The 22,235-nt window shown below is 39.7% G+C and overlaps 1 protein-coding gene across 7 annotated transcripts in view; it reads left to right on the top strand.

Annotated features, from left to right (window-relative positions):
- Lyst (lysosomal trafficking regulator) overlaps window positions 1–22,235 on the top strand; it is a 162,745-nt gene that overhangs the window by 127,186 nt on the left and 13,324 nt on the right. For all 7 annotated transcript variants that reach the window (XM_050142448.1, XM_050142446.1, XM_050142449.1 and 4 more), the window contains 7 exons: window positions 2,265–2,331; window positions 3,757–3,913; window positions 8,223–8,363; window positions 9,405–9,622; window positions 12,771–13,001; window positions 16,723–16,912; window positions 19,572–19,708. In XM_050142448.1, coding sequence (XP_049998405.1) covers window positions 2,265–2,331; window positions 3,757–3,913; window positions 8,223–8,363; window positions 9,405–9,622; window positions 12,771–13,001; window positions 16,723–16,912; window positions 19,572–19,708 — 1,141 coding nt within the window. The remainder of the gene's footprint in view (window positions 1–2,264; window positions 2,332–3,756; window positions 3,914–8,222; window positions 8,364–9,404; window positions 9,623–12,770; window positions 13,002–16,722; window positions 16,913–19,571; window positions 19,709–22,235) is intronic.

Below are 22,235 nucleotides of genomic sequence, written 5' to 3'. Positions count from 1 at the left end.
GAGGTCCTTGGACTTTCCACAGGGCAGGGAACCATGACTGCTCTTTGGATTGGAGAGGGAGGGGGAGAGGAGTGGGGGGAGGGGGAGAAGAGTGGGGGGAAGGGGGAGGGAAATGGGAGGCTGGGAGGAGGCGGAAACTTTTTTTTTCCTATTCTTAATAAAAAAAAATTATATTTTAAAAAAAAGAAAGCACTATGGTATCTTGTCTTTTAGATATTATACACTGCTGTTTGAACATTTCACACGTTGCTGGTATAAATATATGTGGCCTTTCTGGAAAGCAGTTTGACAGTGTGTATCCAAAAAAACTGTTAGATGTATATATTCTGTTTTAGCAAGTAACTTCTAGGAATTATTCTTGGGAATGCTAAACATGAAGGTTCTAACTTAACCAGCAGTTGTTTTTGAGGGCTGGGCCCTGAACTTGCCTGATTCTTTGCTTGCTTTGGTATCTGGCACTGTATGCAAAGACTTAGCTAAGAACATGGTACTCCTGTAATTTTTCAAAGTATCTAAACTCCAGAAACAGCCTGAAGGTTCAGCATTAGATTTGAATATATTCAAAAAGTAGGGCTGGTGAAATAACTCATCAAGTCAGACTTGCTCCCAAGACTGAGGATCTGAGTTTGATCCTTGGAACTCACATGGTACAGAGAACCAACTCCCACAAATGTTCTTCTGACCTCCATGTGCACACCATAGCATGCATACCCACACATACTTATTACATACATTCATACAAAATAAATCAATGTAAAAAATACTGTAGAAGTCTATTTTGTAAGTCATTCTTTTGCTTAAAAATATATAGGCACCCACTAATCAGCAGAAAAAGAGCTGGACAAATATATGCTCAAATGTCTTGCCTATGAGTAAATAGCAGCATGACTGATTTTTTAGTTTATTCTCTGTTCACCCAACTGTAATTTCTTTGAAGGATTTGTTGTTAATGTTTGTTTGTTTTTCTGTTTGTCTTTATGTCTGTTTGAGGCAGGGTTTCACTATTTAACCTTCAATAGCCTAGAACTTGCTATGTAAATCAGGGTGGCTTGAACTCTTGAGATTTATCTGCTTCTGCCTCCCAAGTACTAGGATTAAATGTATGTATAATCACAACTAGCAACAGCTAGGTTGTTATTAAATTTCTTAATTTTCACTCATAATAATGTAATTCTTACCAAATTCTTAACGGAATAAAAAATATATACCAGGATCTTAAAGATAATTTCTTTGATGCCGGGTGGTGGTGGTACACTCCTCTGATCCCAGCACTCAGGAGGCAGAGGCAGGTGGATATCTGCGAGTTTGAAGCCAGTCTGATCTACAGGGTGAATTCCAGGCCAGCTAGGGATATACCGGAAAACCCTGTCTCGTAAAACAAACAAACAAACAAAAAACAAGCAAAAAAGATAATTTCTTCGTATTTTGTGGTGTAAATTGACATCTATTCTGTAAAACTATTTTAATTTTTGACATCTCAAAGACTAGACAGGGGTCACCAGAATATACATTTAATGTTACTTAACTCCACATCCTTAGGAAATAGTAATATCTCAAAAAAGTTGTGCCATGGGGATGTGGTTACACATCCTTATAATCACAGCAGAGCACCAGGAAAATCAGGACAGTAGGGACTATTGCAAGTACAAGGCAAGCCTGAACTGCAAAGTGAGCTTGAGGCTAGCTTGGGCTCCATAGTGAGGCTTTCTCTCAAAAAAATAATTACACCTGAATCAGGAGGATGGGTTTGATTTACTGAACCTTGGGCAAAACTTGCTATTGGTCTAGATAAAGTGACAGATGTTGGCATTGTAGATGGTCTTTTCCTTTGTGCCTCTTAGCCAGAGCAGCTGATCCCTCACATCAGAGCTATTTCTTCTACCCATAGATACAGAGACACTGATAGGTTTTGTAGTGGGTAAAAGTGAGGACATTCTTCGTCCTCTAAGAGTGGTGTGTTGCATTAATAGTGGGAACGCCAGTCCTAACATACCCGTGTGCATGCACACCTGCATGGCACTGCATGACAGCATCACCCAGAAGAGTCAGATATTCACTGTGCAGATGCAGATCTGGACTTGCATTCCTTAACAGTTTATAAGGTCATGATTTCGAATGGTAATTGTGGGTTGCAAAGCAACATGCTTATGTATGTTAAGGACGGTGCATTTTGCTAATTCTCATTTTCAGGATGAAGACATGAGCAGCTGAATACTGGCAGTATCAAACTACTTCATATTTTTCTATCATCTTTTCCTTTGTAGAAACCTATCTAAGCCTATAGCTGTGCAGTATAAAGAGAAAGAAGACCGCTATGTTGACACATACAAGGTAGCTTTGGTTTCCATTAAATACTTTAATACATGAAAAATGGAGCTCTAGGAAACTACTTTTTAAAGTTTGTCATATATATTTTTCTGTGTTTTTATTTTCTTTTACTTTTAGAACTAGAAATTATATGAACTGAAAATCATTTTTGTCTTAGTTCTATGGAAACACCTTCCAAGAATGGAAAAAAGTATATTCTCATTTTGTTTGGCACAATTTGAAAGCTTTTAGACCCTTGTATTTTCTTTTTCTCTTTTTCTTTTGTTTTGTTTTGTTTTTCGAGACAGGGTTTCTCAGTAGCTTTGGAGCCTGGCCTGGAACTAGCTCTTGTAGAACAGGATGGTCTCGAACTCACAGAGATCCGCCTGCCTCTGCCTCCAGAGTGCTGGGATTAAAGGCATGTGCCACCACCGTCGCCTGGCCATCCCTTGTATTTTCAAATGCATAAAAATTATATTTCTTATAAATATCACAGATTTCTAGCAATACAACTATACATTGCCTCAGAGTTTTATTTATATTATATAAAAATACTGGTGTCTTTATAATAGTAATACATTGATATAATCATGTTAATGTTGTATATTAAATATTGATGTATTTATTTCTACTCTAAACACTAGACATATTCAGAAAATTATTCATTTTAAGGTAGAAGTTAAATTTAAATAGAAAGGATTTACCTATATTGATAATTTAATGTTAATGAAATTCAACCAGAAACGTACAAAACTGACTTACCACATAGTATATTCTTCATAATAGTGTAATGATAGGAGCAGCAGAAGCAGTTTTCTCATATTCCCATATTATTCATGTCCCAATTCCAGAGATGTCCTTCTAAGTACCTGAAATTCACCATTTGATTTTCTGCAGTTGAAAATATGACAGTCTGTGGGAGTCAAGACATTACTTGAAAATTTACTACCTCCAACTCTGCTATCAGGCAGACAGAGCTACAAAGATGTGTGGCTGAGCTGCCTCCTTTGTGGTGAGGAGAGCTGGAGATGGGAGAGATCATCGTTTTCTTTTTATGTGTACATGCTCTGCAAAACCACCGCACACCACTGTGTTAACCGTGGTGATGCATGCCATCTTACTACATTTCCATTCCTAGAGAAGCACTCAGAATATATCAGTGGTGGTGGGATCAGCCCTCCGTTTTTGAGCTCCCCAGTTTGATATTTGGAGCTGGTAATTAGGAGTGAGAATGCAAAGCAGGTGTGTTCTTGAGGGACTAGGAGAGGAGGTAGAGAGAGAGAACTGGGTGGTTCTCATCTGGCCATGGGTCAGTAGGAGACTCCTAAAGCTCAAAATGGCTGTGGGCTGTGGACAAGAACAGTGTTGAAGAGGTGGAGGAGAATGAAAGAGAAAACTAGTTATGTTTGGAGCACACAATTGTGAATTCTCCTGGTCTTTGTTCTGTAGTACTTGGAGGAAGAGTATCGCAAAGGAGCCCGAGAAGACGACCCCATGCCTCCTGTGCAACCCTACCACTATGGCTCCCACTACTCCAACAGCGGCACCGTGCTCCACTTCCTGGTCAGGATGCCTCCTTTTACTAAAATGTTTCTAGCCTATCAAGGTAAGGATATCTTTTGTAACTACCACAAAGCTTATGTTATATCACTAAAATAACAACAGCAAAAAACTTAACTAGAGTCTTGAAAATTTGTACTAACCAAGCCCAGGAAAAAAAATTCTACTTAACCAGTCACTAAAATCCTCCTTAAAAAAAAAAAAAAATGGTAGTCAAGCCGGGCGGTGGTGGCGCACGCCTTTAATCCCAGCACTCAGAAGGCAGAGGCAGGCGGATCTCTGTGAGACCAGCCTGGTCTACAAGAGCTAGTTCCAGGACAGGCTCCAAAACCACAGAGAAACCCTGTCTCGAAANTCTTGTCTGAGATCATGTAACTTTATAGAAATGTATTGACTTTTTAAAAATTAAGCTCTAAATCACAAACTGCAAAATTTAAAAAAAAAAGGTAGTCAAATCTTCTTGCTCTTGTCTGAGATCATGTAACTTTATAGAAATGTATTGACTTTTTAAAAATTAAGCTCTAAATCACAAACTGCAAAATTTACCAGTTAAATTATATTCAGCTAAATTTTATTTCATTTAATTATTTTGGGGGGGGATTGTTTTTTAGATTTTGTTTTGTTTTGGTTTTTTGAGGCATGCTTTTTTATGTGTAACCCTGACTGTCCTGGAACTTGCTCTGTAGACCAGGCTAGCCTCAAACTCAGTGAACTACCTGCCTCTGCTTCCTGAGAAGTAAGATTAAAGGTGTGTTCCACAACACCCAGCTCAACTCTCTTTTAAAGACTTGCACTTAGGCAGGCCGATCTCTGTGAGTTCGAGACCAGCCTGGTCTACAGAGCTAGTTCCAGGACAGGCTCCAAAGCCACAGAGAAACCCTGTCTCGAAAAACAAAAAATAAACAAATAAATAAAATAAAGACTTGCACTTCAGTAATTATTTCAAGTACAACAGTTTTGCAGCTTATGTAATTTTTTTATAAAAATCTTATATAGGAAACTATTGTTATTATTTATGAAAACTAGCTAATAAAGAACACACTAGCATCATCAAATATAGTAAAGCTTGCTAGTAATCTAGCTCAGCCCTTTGCATGAGAGCCTGAAGAAGACTGAGGGATTCACTGTGTACCAATGGGGCAAACTCACCATGCTATACAGTGAGAACTGAGGTATTGGCTCTGTAATTGTCCCTCAAGATATCTGTTTAGGAAACCTTGTCCATTCAGTTTGTCCTACCCTTCTTGGACTTCTTTGTCTTTTATTCTTAAAACAACTTCTTAGAGGAATGAATTTGTATTCCCTATGCTTAATCTATGAATGGGGCTTTTAATATTGGCCCTGTATTTGCATGGGCCAGTGTGAGTTACCTGCAGAAGCCAGAGGAGGACATCAGGTATCCTGCTTTGTTACCCTGTACCTTATTCTTTTAAGAAAGGGTATCTCACTGAACCTAGGGTGAGTCTGGCAGCCAAAAAATCCCAGAGATACTTCTTTCTCTCCCTGGTCCTCCAGCACTGAGTAACAAACGCACACATGGGTCCTGGAATCCAGACTCAGGTCCTCAGTGCTTGTGCTGTAAGGGCTCCTACCCACGGAGCCGCTGCTCTAGTGTGTCATGTCCCTTTCTTCCTCTTGCTTTCCCTTAACCAGTTATCCCTAGTTAACTTGATCTCAGCTTGAGAGTGTGTCAGGGGATTCCCATAGCCAAGTGAGATCATTCAGAACTGATGTTCATACCACCCTTGCTTGTTGTGGATTCTAAGAGTGCCATTGTTTGAAGACCTTTCTGAACATAAGAACATTCACTTGTAAATGTCATTTTGTTTAAAGAAGGCAATAAAATAATATTTTAATGTAGTTTGAAACACTGCAGTACTAGTAACATCCCTACAACTCAAACCATTTCTTTCAGTGGAACCCAAAAATTCATCAATATAAAATTTCCAGTCAACAATCAATCTTTATTATATTGCTGTTATGAATATATTCATATAAAATATTAGGTTTTTCTTCATTAAGTAGGTACATTGTTGTTTTGAAGCCAAGTCTCATGTAGCCAAGGTCAGCCTTAAACTTGCTATGTAGCTGAGATTAGCCTTGAATCCTGATCCTCCTGCCTATACCTCCCAAGTTCTGATATTACAGGAATGCACTTACATGCCTTGATCTTCATTGCATATTTATTCATAAATTATTTTCAAACCCTACCACTACCTTAATCCTCATTTACTTTCATTTCATTAGCATTTTGCTGGCTTTTGAATTTTTTTAAACTAATGAGTTAGTCTAGGAATTCTCAACCATAGCACTATAGTTACTTTAAGTTACATAATTTTTTGTCTCAAGGGTTTCCCTGTGCATTGCAGGACATTTTAGCAGCATCCCTAGCTTCTACCAACCAGTGTTAGTGGTACATGACTCCTACTATGTATGACAACTAAAAATAGCTTTAGATATTGCCAAATAATAGAGGGGAAAGGCCCTACCCATTGAGAACCGCTGATCTCATATATGCATATTCTAGATTCTAGCAACTTTCAGTGGGATTGTTTTAGCACTACAGAGTTGTACAAACCAAACAAAACCTATTGTATGTTACTCTTGTTACACAGTTGCTTAGTCTGAACTCTATATGCCATGACTTCATGATGACCTGGCATTTCTTACTTTCTGAAAAAAAATTATAAATCTTACTTTTCCCCAGATTTGATTTAGTGGGCAGCCAGTGCTAACTGGCTCAGTATAGTAGATGGAAAGCGATAAAGATAATGAAAAATGTAGCTCAGCAGAGCAGGCAGACTTGGAGAAAGAAATGAGCTCATGCTTTGAAACTGCTGTGCTTGGTGCTGAGATTAGTTTGTGACATTCTCAGCAAGAGGCTATGCTCAGATTCCAGCAAGTACAGAGGCACTTTAGACAATACAGCAGAGTCCCTAAGAACCATGCACACAGCTGCTTTTCTCTAACTGGCCTTTGCAATCACTTAATGTTCCAGGCCTGTGATTGGGAGACTAGCAATTGTTCACAGAAAAGATACAGGGACAAAATTCAATTCTTTGTCATTAATAGTCTATTCCAGAAAAAAATGAACAGGAGTGAGTACACTCAGTTTTATATTAATTGATAAAAATTTTAGTTAATGCTCAAGTGCAGAGTTGGTGCATCTGAAAAGCAGTGTCAGTATTGCATGTTTTCTCTCTGTGAAGAATTTAGAATATGTGTGTCTGTGTGTGTGGTATAGAAGTAGAAGGGACTATGTAAGGGGAGGAAGTGTTCCAAAGGGAAGGAGAGGAGAACAAGGTAATAAATAGCAGGTTGTCTTTTACATGCAGAGTCTAATGTATCAACACACACAGACAACCTAAAAATAGAAGAGGGACTATCTTCAGGGGACCATGAGGGTGGGCAGCAATGGGAATGAGGAAGGAATGGAGGGGGATGATAGGAGAGCCAAATACAAGAAAATTACAATGAAATGCTGTATGAAAAATGTCATAATGAAACATTATTTTGTACTCTAAAAAGTTGAATGTTAGAAAGCAGTGACCCCACCCTTTAAAAAAAAAAAAGAAAAAAATCTTAGTCTTGATAAAGAAAAGAGCCATGTACCAAACTTTACACTCCACCTCCCTCTTCGTCTTCCTCTCCTCTTCCTTCCTACCTTCCTTCCACCCCAACTCCCCCTCCCTCCCCCCCCCCCCCCCCCGCCATGTGTGTGTGTGTGTGTGTGTGTTCAGGAGCATGTATGTATGGGCCTGCTTGTGGAGGCCGCAGATCACCAACAGGTGTCTTCCTCAAAAATTCCCCATTTGAACCTAGAACTCATCAAGTCAGCTAACCTGTGTGACCGGTGAACTCCAGGAATCTCTGTATGTTGCCCACACATTGACCACCCCAATGCTGGAGTTACAGAAATACATCATCCCACCTGGTTTTACATGCATGCTCGAATCAAACTTCTGTCCTTATGCTTTTGTATTACTTTGCCACCAGTCATCTCTGCAACCCATAATTTCCCCTTCTTTAAAATTATGCATTCACTTTAATAAATCATTTTTGTGTGTCCATTATGTGCTGGGTGTACGGGGCCCTAGCCTCCTGATTTTGTGAAAGTTTCATTCTAACTAGGTAGGAAGATAGTAGCCATTTAAGCAAATAAATGATAGAGGTTCTTCTGTTTAGAAGAGATGAAACCATAATACAGTCGAAAACAATGTCATTTCAAGAATTTGAACAATATTTTAAATAAACCAAAGGACCATTTCTTCAATCACTTTTGAAGCAACAAAAATTATGGGAAGCTTCAAATGGAATACAGACTTTTCGTCTTTATTATTGAAATTTCTTTTTAGATCAGAGTTTCGACATTCCAGACAGAACTTTTCATTCTACAAACACAACTTGGCGCCTCTCGTCGTTTGAATCTATGACCGATGTGAAGGAGCTGATTCCAGAGTTTTTCTATCTTCCTGAGTTCCTAGTGAACCGTGAAGGTACAGCAGATCATTTCTCACACAGTTTGAAGGGTATGCAGTGGGGTTATCATTGTCCAGAAGTAAAAGTAGCCTTTTTAGGACTTGAAATTTGAATTTTATTTTCAGATGAGATTGAGGATTTCTGATGTTTTTAAAGACTGACTACTGCAAGCTCTGGGTTCCTTATGCCAACAGGCTACATTTGGGGAACTGTGTTGTTGATGTTGTTTTTGTTGTTGCTGCTGCTGCTGCTATTTTGGGATTGGTTAGGTTTGGTATGGTGTGGGGTTTTTTGTTATTGTTGTTTTTTGTTTGGTTTTTCAAGATAGGGTTTCTTTGAGTAGCCCTTGCTGTTCTGGAGGCAGAGGCAAGTAGATCTCTGAGTTTGAGGCCAGCCTGGTCTACAAAGCAAGTTCCAGGACAGCCAGGGCTACACAAAGAAACTGTCTCAAAAAACAAAACGAAACAAAAACTTTTTAGTCAGTGAGTTATATTTTTTGTTGGGCCAAGAATGCTCAATAGAAAGGAAGTCAGAACAGACCTCTACCATTGCCCATAAAATCAGTATACTGTGATAACTCATTTCAAGGTGGTGTCTATTCTATAATTGGTTTCTAAACTACAGAATATTAATATTTATTAAATATATAGTTCTCAGTTTATGAAAATACCAACAATTCAGAAATGCGTATACAAATCTTTAATTTGATTTTAACCAAGTTTATAATTAAGTAGGTATTTAAGCACTTTCTGTGTTTGAAGTAGGGTGAGTATGGTACTGGAATTTATGGGCACTGATTTTCTGCTTTTTTGTCATCCTGTTACAAGTGGACAAAGGGTAAAGTTGAAAGTCCCAGTTTGAATTGGCTTAGTGTCTGTCCTGTTCCTGTTGGTACACAAAGAAGTAGATGAGCTGTGATTCCTACCTTAGTGCAGCAGTTCATCTTGTTGCTGCTGCCAGGGTTGTAGTGCACCGTCATCTGTTTGCCAGAGCTCTGACAGTCTGTGAGCTGAATAACATGCCTTGACAGAATTAAACATTGTACTAATCTTCCTCAGGTTTTGACTTTGGTGTGCGTCAGAATGGTGAACGGGTTAACCACGTCAACCTTCCTCCGTGGGCGCGCAATGATCCTCGGCTGTTCATCCTCATTCACCGGCAGGCCCTAGAATCTGACCACGTATCCCAAAACATATGTCACTGGATTGACTTGGTGTTTGGCTACAAGCAAAAGGGAAAGGCTTCTGTTCAAGCCATCAATGTTTTCCATCCTGCTGTAAGTGACTCTTTTAAAAGAATCTGCACTCATTTAAGTTAGAACCTCAGTATTTTAAGGTTGCCTGTTAAGCTGTTTCTTTAAAATACCCAAGTCATCAAAGAGGCAATTACACTAAGCTGTTACTACTATTACGGAAGGTTTTTCAGATTTTATATTTTACCTCTTTAAAAGTGTCTTAGATGCTGTAGTTGGGATTCTTCAAAACCACCCTCATATTCAGTGACTTACTAAATAAATATGTGGACTCAGTTTGTAGCTGACTTGTGACAATGAAGGATACAAAGCATAACTTACCAAAGGAAAGAAGCCGTGAACAGAGTCTGGGTGAAGCAAGGCACACCCACTACACCACAGAGCATGCTTGCTCTCCAGGCACTTTGATGACACATGTGAAGTGGTTTCTGTCAGGGAAGCTGTCTAGTGATTCAGAGTCTGTATCTCCTTGGGAATGGTCACTTAGAAACCATCTGCCTGCTGTGTGCTGGAATGCCAGACCCAGAAGGAATAAGAGTGTTGAACATGGACCTCATTGTCTGCATGGTGTAGGCAGAGTGAGCTATACTCGTCACTTAGGAAACCATGGGAAGACTCGTGAAATCCCAGCTCCCAGACACCAGCCAAGGAGGCAGCAGAGCTCTCCAAGGAAAGTGGCCAGTTGCTGTATTAGCTCTTTTCCACATTCTTCTCCGGGTGCCCGTTATGAAAGGCATCGTTTTTCTTCATGACAGAAACAGTACGTTTGCCTTATTAGAGAATATATAAAATGTAATTCCTCTGCTTTCAGCATTTAGATATGCTGAAAGCTTTTTACAGTGTCTCTAGTAGAGGATATTTTTGGAAAAGAAAGCACATTTCCTAAAAAGGAAAGTATTATCATTTATCAAGACCACCTTCAACGATTTTTCTATACTTACATATTATTCCAGTAATTTAATATTAGCCATGTTTTTTAATCTTTTTCTCTCCTGAATAATAAGGTATTAACTATATTTAAGTCATGAGGTTCTCTATGATTGTAATGGCCACTACTATCCCTATTTAAGACAGCTTCTAATTCCCAAGAGTAGAGTTGCTAATTTTCACATGTACTAGCTTATGTTTCCATGTAGACTTAGGAAACACTTATTATGCTAGGCTCCCAGGTCACAGAGTTAACTAGGCTGAGTAGAAGTAAGAGGGAGAAGGTGGGCTTCTGCTTGTGTTAGGAAAAATCCCAGTGAAATAGGTGAAAGGTCATGTCTGAAGGACTAGGAGGTGAAATGGCAGAAGACAAAGAGAAAGGTATTCCTGACTCTGCGTGCTCCTACTCAGTGCAGACCAATAGATCATCTCTTATCCACTACGTGACACCTGGCTACCCAGATTTCCACTTAGCAAGGTAAATTGATTGACTGTGGGCTTGCTCTGTGGTGGTGTCTGTGTAGATGATACAGATCTGAAAGTATTTGTAACAAATACAGCTAAGTGTATACTCCAAGTATTCTATGTCTGAGCTTGTTTATACCAGAAATCCATGCCCAAAGGGTGGTCCAAAAATAAAATTTTCATTTTAGTCCATTGTTCTCTATAATTACTTTGGATACCTCCAAGGAAGCCTTAGAAAGGAGAATAAAACAGTTTCTTAGTGGCTCTAAAAGAAGATTTTTATGAAGAGAGCATTTTAAAAAAAAAGGAAAATGTTATCATTTGATTCACAAATAAGAGTGTAATTTATCAAAAAATAATGTAATAAATAGAGGAGGAAAAATATTTCTTACTTCTATCCATTTTAGGTTCCTTGTTGGGTACTCCAACAAAACAGAGATTAGCAAGAAAAAAAAAAAACATGAAGACTTACCTGATACAAACTTGTTTAACACCAGAGCGTTCCTAAGAAAGGACATCCCCAATGAGTGCTGAGAGCTGAGATCTTATACTAAAGCTGATGGAAGCACAGCATTATGAGTGTGTGACACAATTAAAGCAGTGTGATTCAAGCAGGTGAACAGCAAATAGGGAAGCTTTTGGCTATGTTCTCTGCGTGTGCCGTCATCATTCTTCAGATGGGAGGCCGTTCGTTTTCTCCATGGAGGAACATGTGGTGCTCCTGACTTGCTTCTCTGTTTTATGAACAGCTTCAGGGAAAGGACAGAGTCCTTCTCACATTCATTCTTCAGCTCAAAATGCTCCATACGTCTAGTCACCGTGTTCTGAGGTAGTGTGATGCAGGCCATCAAGTATGAAATAAAGGCAAAGACCTGGGTATAATTTTTAGCTACATTCATAGTTGACCCTGAAATACAACATTTAGAGCGATTATGAACTTAAACATTAACCTCAGTATACCCTGTTCTGTGCACATTATTTTACATCATCTTTTCAGTAATTCTGATTTAAAATGTACCTAGAAACTGAAATATACAAGGTAACTCATCTAACTGAAATGTTTTTCACGAAGTCTTTGAGACCAGTAGTCTAAGTTGAGTAACCATGAATGTTATTTAACTTCTGAAGTGCCATGGAAATTTCATTTTGAAACTTGTACGAATGTCATATTCATGTGTGAAGATTGCTGTAATTGATTAGATACTAAGTCCTGGACTGTTCACAGGGATGGATGTACAGCACTAATGACCAATAGCTTTAGAACAGCGAAGTTCCAGGGTACATAGGACAGACTCTTAGAGGTACAATGCCAAGCAGGAACATGCAATTTCAGTTACTCACCTGGAACCTTCCTTGGTGGTTTTTTATATTCACTGCTGGTTTCCCTTATGAACTCACTTATCTACATTACAGTATAACTTCACTTTTGCATTTTCCCATGTATTACTTTGGACATGCAGTTTCTTCGATAATTTATTTGGTATCTTCTATTACATTTTCGGGCCTTAAATTTGAAATGTTTTATAAACATACCTAATTAATCCCAGTTAGACAAGATGTATTTACTTTGTTCACATATTCAGAAATATTTGTTATTACTGTCTGATCCTAGTAAGACCAATACAGATAAGTTAACTTGATCAAAAACACTTTTAAATAGTTTGCATCAAAATAGAGTACCATTCCCTAAAACATGAAACAGATTGTTTTCTTTCCAGCATCATGACAGATTCTAATATCATCCTGCTGATGCCTTGTTCTTTGACGGTTTCCTCTGCAGACATACTTTGGAATGGATGTGTCTGCAGTTGAAGATCCAGTGCAGAGACGAGCTTTGGAAACCATGATAAAAACCTATGGGCAAACCCCTCGTCAGTTGTTCCACACAGCCCATGCCAGCCGACCTGGAGCCAAGCTCAACATTGAAGGAGAGCTTCCAGCAGCTGTTGGCTTGTTAGTACAGTTTGCTTTCAGAGAGACCCGAGAACCAATCAAGGAAATCACTTATCCGGTATGTTATTTTGATTTCAGCAAAATTCAGCAAAACTTGATTGGACTCCTCCCATGCCCTTCACTTAGCTATGGGGGTGCCGGCATGAATAGTGTGTTCCTAGCCTGCAGATAAGCACCAGCCAGTGCAAGGCAGCAGGGGCAGTAGAGCAGTGGTCTGTGTGCAGTGAATGCTGCACCAGTGACATGGGAAGTATGCTATGCACGCCCAGGGAAAAGAAGTATTTGGGGGCAGACAGACATTGTTTTCAGGGAGCACAGAAGGGTTATTAGTAGGGAAAGCCTCACCAAGTAGACTTCTAAATAGGATTGTGCAAATAAAAGGAGCCAGCTGGTAACTGTGAAATGGCACAGCTGGGCCCAGTTGCCATCTTTAACCAAAAGCACTAACCAGAAGTACCTCCCCAGATAGTAGAAATGGAAAGTTTTGTCTCTAAAAATAAGAACTAGGCATAATTTTCCTCTGTAATGGAAAGCTGAAGCAAGCAGGCCTTAAAGGGAAAAGCAATTTTAGCCCTCATTTAAGTTCTTCATATAAAAGTATAAAAGTAGCATAAGGTACTAGAACTTAAACTGTAGAATGTTGCAAAGTACTTGTAGGAGGGAGCCAGTGAAAATAAAAAGGAAGGGAAGAGACCTTAAACATAAACCAAGCAGTCTGCTCAACTGCATGAGTCTGTGGTCCGCCATCAGTAAAGAAATTTTAGAGCTTGTTTTGATAATGTGTTGGGTAAGGATATTGCTTAAATATCTTAGAAATATATAAATTTTTCATGCTTATAGCTCAGATCTATGAGTTTGGCATGTTAAATATGAACAGAAACCATTCAATTACTAGAGCCAGTCTAAAGACATTTATTAAGGAGTGGTGTTTTACTAAAAACCAAATCACCAATGTTGAGTTTTCATTTTATAGAAAGTTGGATTTTTACTTTGTGATTTTTAAAGACTCATGAGTCTTTATCCATTACCAGAGTTGCTATTTTAAACTATAATACATTATTTTAGCATGTCAGCATAATATAACAGTATATTTCTGAAATTTAATAAATTATACTTAATTTACTGTAATACTTACTGCTAATCAACTAACAAGATGTTGTTGGTTTTAGGGGTTGATTGGATGATTTTGACCTCTTGAAACAGGATCTCACTGTGTAGCCCAGACCAGCTTAGAGCTGGAGATCTGCAGAGTGCTGGGTTGCCTTTGTCTCCTAGTGCTTGATTCTAGGCCTGAACTGTGCTTGGTACTAATTAGCTAGTTAAGGCTGATGTATGTAAAAGCACACTAGGCAGTCTATCTGCTGGCAGTAGGAACCTAATTCCAGCCTGCCTCGTTCCCATTGTAAGACCTTCACACTGACTGTTCCTCCATCCCATTTGGATGTCTCATTTCAGTAAAGCCTCTGTTCAGATCACCCCTCCTTCCCTGACCGCATGTCTAAGTCAGAAGCTCCGTTCTTCTCTGTCTTCTCCTCTCTGTTTTGCTTCATAACACTTTCACCCCTAACAAACATTTAAGTGCTTGTTTGTCTGTCTCTCCATCCCTGAATGCAACACCACTGGAAAAGGATGTGGTTTGACTTGCTCATCACTGTGTCTGCAGGTTCTAGGGAAGTGCTTGGCACACAATGGGCATTCACTATTTTACTAAATGAATGACTTCTGAGGCAGGTTCTTTAGCGTTTGGCTTGCCTTTACTTCTGTGTGATGTGCAGTGGCGTTTATGTCACAGTTTTTTTTTTTTTTTGCTTGAACAGTGGGACCTCCCACACAGTGCTGCACCGTGGCCTTTAGGTGGCAGCTGCACAGCTGACATACAGCAGCAATGCTGTGCTGAAAAGGGTCCTCCACACAACGCAGCTGCATGTGTGTGAACTTGCTCCTTGTAGACGTTACAGTCAGAGCTGCATGAGCAGCACCTAGGAAAGGCACTCTTTCCTCGTGTCGCATAATGTAAAACAGCCACGATACATTGCTTAGTGTTTGTTTGTAACTCAAAAATGGTTAGCTTTGGGGGCTGGAGAGATGGCTCAGAGGTTAAGAGCACTGTCTGCTCTTCCAAAGGTCCTGAGTTCAATTCCCAGCAACCACATGGTGGCTCACAACCATCTGTAATGGAGTCTGGTGCCCTCTTCTGGCCTGCAGGCATACACACAGACAGAATATTGTATACATAATAAATAAATAAATTAAAAAAGAAGTAAATGGTTTAAAAAAATGGTTAGCTTTGTATACAACCCAAAAAAGCTTAAACTCTGCAATTCATACGAGAAACATTTTCAGTCAAGGAATTATGAATGGTCAGTCTTAACCAGAGTCTGACACCTATTTTTACAGACTTCAGTGTAGACAGGCTGAATGAAGGCTTTAGAGAGAACTTGTTCTCAAGATACCCGTGTTAGCCTCCCTCTTCCACAGGATCCATCCTGCCACTCAGCCTTCCCAAAGGTGCCTGCTCTACGACTCCTCCATGCCTTGTAACACTGCATATTACTTGGTCCCATAAGTGATCTAAGAAAGAAGAAACAGAGCACTGACTGACATGCTTTTTAAACATTGTGTGTAGGTCAACAATGCCCGTTTCTTCATTCAGATGGAAACATGAGATAAAATACGCTGAAAATTATTTGATAGTGTTACAGAAATGACTGGAATTTGTTTAGTATATTGTTTTCATTAGGTTTGTGTAGCATTTACTCTGAAATTTTGAAAGTAGAAAATAAATTTTTAAATGTCTAAAACAGAATCTATTGATAAGAGATGAATAGAGTTTAACAGTCAAAAAGAGAGTAAAAGAATAAAGTTATTGGGGAAAACTCTAAGGCCTTTTCTCCCCTTCCTGGATTTTCTTCTTTTTTTTTTTTTGTTTTTCGAGACAGGGTTTTCTCTGTGGTTTTGGAGCCTGTCCTGGAACTAGCTCTTGTAGACCAGGCTGGTCTCGAACTCACAGAGATCTGCCTGCCTCTGCCTCCCAAGTGCTGAGATTAAAGGCGTGCACCACCACCGCCCGGCTGAGTTTTTCTTCTTGATAATTATTTTTGTTTAGATGGAGGAAGGATTTTGGTTCCTGTTCATGGCAGATGTGTGGCCGTCTTTACTAGTCTTCTCTCGCCTCTCTGTATTCATAGCCTGCTGCTCCTCAAGCCCATCTCTTCCTTTGTTTTTGTTGGATAACACTTTCTTCTCCGGGATTTACTAGCCTTCTCTGGAGCATTGAGTGCTCTAGCCTTCTCAATATACTCCATAATAAATCCTGAGCATCCTCTGAGAAACTGCAGTGGTCTAGACATGCATGAAGCAGGGGTATCCTAATTCCAAAGCTTGTGGCTGAGTGAGCTCTTCAATGCTCATGTCTTCATTTCTGTCATATGTACCTGTGACTTGTCATCCTTCAAAGTCAATCCACTGATACTCCAACTTTAGGTATTTTAGCTAGCCTAAAAGAAATGTGTCTAGTAAAAATTTGTTTTCTTTGTTGAATTTCAAAATTGTTTGAATTAGTAGCAGGCATTTTCATTCAAGCTAGGCCAGAGCCACAGAATAAAAATCAAATAAATACTTTTCTATATGGTAAACATGGCGAAATAAAATATTTAACACAATTCTTGCCCTCAAAGAGTTTATAAACTAATTATTTTCTTTTTAGAATTTATATTGTAATTATTAATCTACCACTTTTTATTTGAAAAAATAATAAACTTGACTTTCCTTGGTTTTAGAGCCCTTTGTCATGGATAAAAGGCTTGAAGTGGGGCGAGTATGTAGGTTCCCCCAGTGCTCCAGTACCTGTGGTCTGCTTCAGCCAGCCCCATGGAGAAAGATTTGGTTCCCTCCAAGCACTGCCCACCAGAGCCATCTGTGGTTTATCCCGAAATTTCTGTCTTCTGATGACCTACAGCAAGGAGCAAGGTAAAGTGAACCACAGTGAGGATCAGTCTGGGCATCTTTTTGAGATTTAACTGTCACCAGTTTACCTGTGCTGCTGCTCAGAATTGTTACTTTGTTTTTTGTTTGTTTGTTTGTTTGTTTATTGCTTTTTCAGACAGTATTTCTCTGTGTAGCCCTGGCTGTCCTGGAACTCACTTTGTTGACCAAGCTGCTCTCGAACTCAGATCCATCTCTCTCTACCTCCCAAAGTGCTGCGATTATGTTTACTTAATGCAGGCTAGGCAGTAAAATGTAGTACATTAAAAAATGAGGGTTAAATGCACTGCCATTTAAAATAAAAGGAGTTTGAGGGAGTTGAGAACAAATGTCTGTACTCACAGGATGAAAACATTGTCAGCCTGATAGAAATATGCACATTCGAGCTCTCAATCCGCAAAGATGGACAGATGCATTAGCAGACAGATCCAGCGCCTCCTCAGATGCAACTGTGGGTTTACACATACAAATGGGAGTGATGAGTATAAAGAGATGCCCTGGAAAGCAGCTCTTCTGTTCCTACCTCCAGCTCAGTAGCATTGGAGTATGGAACAGCACTATGTGGTATGGGTCATTTCATTATTCAGAGTGTCACCCAGACCCTGGAGAACTGAGGACATCGCTCTGTTCTTCCTGCTAACATTCTCTGGTGCAGAGGCTCTCCTGCTTGGCCTAAGCGTGGACATGAACGGCTGAGGATGCTCATGTTCATGTCAGGTTGCTGAACACTAGCTCTGCTCCGTGGTCCTCCTTTAAGCCTGCTTTGTCAGCACCTAATTACTCAGCATTATGGGATTTAGATGTGAGCCATGTCATTCTCAACCTAGTGTTTGTTTGTCACTAAACCCAGGCCCTTGCTCTGCCTCTCCATAGAGAGAGCTTTGGAATAGTCAGTCTAGGGTCGTGCACAGAAGCACTACACTGTAACCTCTGGAAGCACAGCTCCTTAGTTTGTATCCAAACTGCTATTTACTACCTGTGTAGCTTCCGGAAAGTTGCCTGAGGCCTTCCATATCATGACTTTTGATCTATAAAAATAGGAATACCAAATGTATTCCCTCCCAGGGTGAATTATTGTGAAGACTCAAAATGATGTATGAGAATGATTAAGATAGGACCTGGATCATTATAAGTATTAATACTTACATGAATCTAATTGGCTTTAACCCTCCTGGACCAGGGATCGTCAGTGGTCACTGCTTTTCCCTAAACCATAATAGTCCACAGAAGGCATTGATTGACAACTGACTACATCTTGCAGATGGGTGTTAAGAGTCCTGGTAGCAGCTGAACATGTTGAGTGGTGATATGTTAAGTACTACAGCTGCACAGGGTGTGCCTAATGATCTTAGGAAATGCGCCTCAGAACTGACCGAAGGCTTTATTATCAAGTGCCCTCTCTCTGTCCTATTCGTAGCCAGTTGTGAACCACTAGAGCTTGAGTCCAGACCTACATGTGCCCAAATTGCAATTTTCTAAAATCCACTGTTCATTATTTTAGTTAAAATTTCTTTCTCTAGCTCCAAGTCAAGTAAATCCCAGTCAAAACACCCAGTGAAAAAGAAGGTAATCCCACTCTTAGGTCCTATAAACTAGATACACTAACGGTTCTCAGACCTGTGGCTCATGGTTCCTCCCAGCTGCTAATATGTAGAGGAGCTTGTAATTTGTGAGCACATCTCAGTTCTTTTGTTGTGAAACTGATGCCTGTGTTTGACTGTTGGGGAAAAAATGTCTGTGAATTATATTTTCTTTTTTTTTTTTTTTTTGGTTTTTCGAGACAGGGTTTCTCTGTGGTTTTGGAGCCTGTCCTGGAACTAGCTCTTGTAGACCAGGCTGGTCTCGAACTCACAGAGATCCACCTGCCTCTGCCTCCCGAGTGCTGGGATTAAAGGCGTGTGCCACCACCGCCCGGCTGTGAATTATATTTTCAATGTGTTGTTAATTCATTTAAGAACTATTTGTTTGTTCATGCATGTGCTGGGTGTCCTGCCAGGTTCTGGGATCAACAAAGTACATCCTCTGTCCTGAAAACTCTCTACGTTAGTTTAAACATTGCATGTTTCAAGGACAGTCACACCTCCATCTTCCTCCTGTGTTTACTGTAAGACACATGTGTAGACATCAGAAATGGAATGGAATGTACACATCTTTATACCAAAAGGGCATAGTGCTATGCTATTAAAAACAGAGAAGAGACCAAAACCCTCTCGAGTGGTAATGTGCCATGCCAGATCCTACAACTGAGCACCATGACTCTCTTGTCAGAGAAGGTGTGGTTCTCCCCAGCAGAGTTAACTTCCTGCTGTTCAAAGTTGTTCATGCTGACTACTCGGCAATAGATATATAAAAAGTTATTTTAACAACTATTTAGTTCATGTTTAAGTTCTAAAGAAAAGGAGTCTCAGAGTATGAACAGAGAAAATTTTATTAGTTTTGTCTTTATTAAAATTTATTAAGAAGATAATTCCACCCTTAGGATTTCACTGTTATTGAAGGACTAAAACCAAGATTGTTCTGTCTTGGGGAGATGAGGATGATATTGTCTGAACGGAGTATATTTTCTGCTGTATAAGTGTCACTGTCTGAGCTGTTACATGGTACTGTGGTGACAACTAGATACTTGATTTCCCCTTCTCTTGAGGTGTGAGAAGCATGAACAGTACAGATATTCAGTGGTCCGCTATTCTGAGCTGGGGGTATGCTGACAACATCTTACGACTGAAAAGTAAGCAGAGTGAGCCACCAATCAACTTCATTCAGAGTTCACAGCAGCACCAGGTAAGCTTGGGCATAAGGACTGCATGCCAACTAAGTTCAGTGTCTTGGAAGAATGAAGGAGGCCAGCTGGCACTGCTATTTGCAGTACTTGTAGATGTCATAGTCCCTGCTCATCTGATTAGGTCCCACAGTTTGGTTTTGCCTGTTTCTTTATTGAGAGAGCTGTCATGAACCCCTCTGTGTACCAATTTGGGGCCCAGTGTTTAAACAAAATGAGCTCCTTTCATCCTGGATCCATTTGGCTTTGCAACTAGGTCATTTTCTGTAACCATAGTATCATCTTCGTTACCTGGGTTTCCCTAAATAGCCCAGGTTCAGCATCTGATGAAGCAACAGGACACTGACCCTCATTTCCTGGAGCTGTGTTGTGCTCCCAGCTTTGATAGTGATTGACTGCACAATCTTTGGCAGATAACTTAGCCTTTCCAAACTAAGAGTGTCTTTCCTCCTCTTTAAAACTGGGCTTGTCCAATGTACAATTATCCCTCAGAAAGCTGCTGTACATGTGCTGCTGATATTTATAAAGATTGTCTGCTGTGCATACCCTACAGCCACATGGTACTGCCACAGCCACCACAGGCTCTGAACTGAACACACAGCCACCTTCTGTCTCTGTCCGTCTTCCCGTGGGACGGTCTCTGACCATTGTCTGACTTCTCTTGCCTTGACTGTGAAATACCTGCTACCTGTTCATGTGTACTGAAGTGTTCCCATCCTTGGGAGTGGTTGGAAGCAAAAGCAAAAATGGCTCTGCCAGTTTTATTACCTGAAAAGAAGGCCTCCACCATTTGTTACTGGACTTATCCAGAGCCAGAAGAACCCAGAATAAAGGGACAGTGAAAAACAACCTTATCAGAAATGTTAATAAGGGTTTTTTGTTTTGAATCATATTGGAGCATTTTATACAGAGAGAAATATGTATCCAGCAAACAACTGATGATGAATCATAACAAAGCTGGCAGTATAATTAAATTGCAAATGAGTCTGCAAAATCAGGGAAAACACAAAAACATATTGCAGAATAAGTCTGTTGCTTGCTGCCTCCTTTATGGAATTGTTATGAATTGCAAGGGGAAAGAAAACAGAGTGGGAGTGAGTTGTATAATATATCCTACCTCTTCCAGTATGTTGACAAATGCATTCATGGCGAGGTGTCGCTCAGTTCTTTGCATGTAGTGCTTGGCATCAACAACTGTCAAGGAACAACAGTGAGGACATGAGGAGAACTGAGCCAAACTTGAATGGTACTTCCATAGTTAAGAATGAAGAATTTTGTTCTACCAAGGAACTTCTACAAATCATAAACAATTTCAGTATTATAGCAGGATACAAGATTAACTCAAAGTAATCAGTAGCCTTCCTGTACACAGATGATAAATGGGCTGAGAAAGAAATCAGAGAAACATTACCCTTCACAATAGCCACAAATAGCATAAAATATCTCGGAGTAACTCTAACCAAACAAGTGGAAGACTTTTATGACAAGAACTTTAAATCTTTGAAGAAAGAAATTGAAGAAGACACCAGAAAGTGGAAAGATCTCCCATGCTCTTGGGTAGGTAGAATTAACATAGTAAAAATGACAATCTTACCAAAAGCAATCTACAGATTCAATGCAATGCCTATCAAAATCCCAGCAAAATTCTTCACAGACCTCGAAAGAATGGTATTCAGCTTCACATGGAAAAGCAAAAAAACCAGGATAGCCTGAACAATCCTGTACAATAAAAGAACTTCTGGAGGCATCACAATCCCTGACTTCAAACTCTACTACAGAGCTACAGTCTGAAAACAACCTGGTATTGGCATAAAAACAGACAGGACGACCAATGGAACCAAATCAAAGACCCGGATATTAATCCACACACCTTCGAACACCTGATTTTTGACAAAGGAGCAAAAAATATCAAATGGAAAAAAGAAAGCATATTTAACAAGTGGTGCTGGCATAATTGGTTATCAACATGTAGAAGAATGAAAATAGACCCATATCTATCACCATGCACAAAACTCAAGTTCAAATGGATCAAAGACCTCAGCATAAAGGCAGCCACACTGAACCTTATAAAAGAGAAAGTGGGAAGTACACTTGGAACGCATTGACACAGGAGACCACTTCCTAAATAAAACCCCAACAGCACTGACACTGAGAGAAACAATTAATAAATGGGACCTCCTGAAACTGAAAAGCTTCTGTAAAACAAAGGACATGGTCAACAAGACAAAACAACAGCCTACAGAATAGGAAAAGATCTTCACTAACCCCACATCAGACAGAGGTCTGATGTCTGATCTCCAAAATATACAAAGAACTCAAGAAATTGATCATCAAAAGAATAATCCAATTAAAAAATGGAGTTTCTCTAAGAACCCGAATTATAGGTTCAATGTCCTTTATTTATGGCTAGAAACCAAATATGAGTGAGAACATCCCATGTTCCTCTTTTTGGGTCTGGCATACCTCACTCAGGATGGTGTTTTCTATTTCCATCCATTTGCCTGCAAACTTCAAGAAGTCCTTGTTTTT

Source organism: Alexandromys fortis, unplaced genomic scaffold (assembly GCF_014885135.2).
Source record: "Alexandromys fortis isolate MF-2015 unplaced genomic scaffold, M_Fortis_MF-2015_v1.1 scaffold_5, whole genome shotgun sequence".
Lineage (NCBI taxonomy): Eukaryota > Metazoa > Chordata > Mammalia > Rodentia > Cricetidae > Alexandromys > Alexandromys fortis.
The sequence above is the reverse complement of the archived record's forward strand: the minus strand, read 5'-3'. Positions and strand labels throughout refer to the sequence as shown.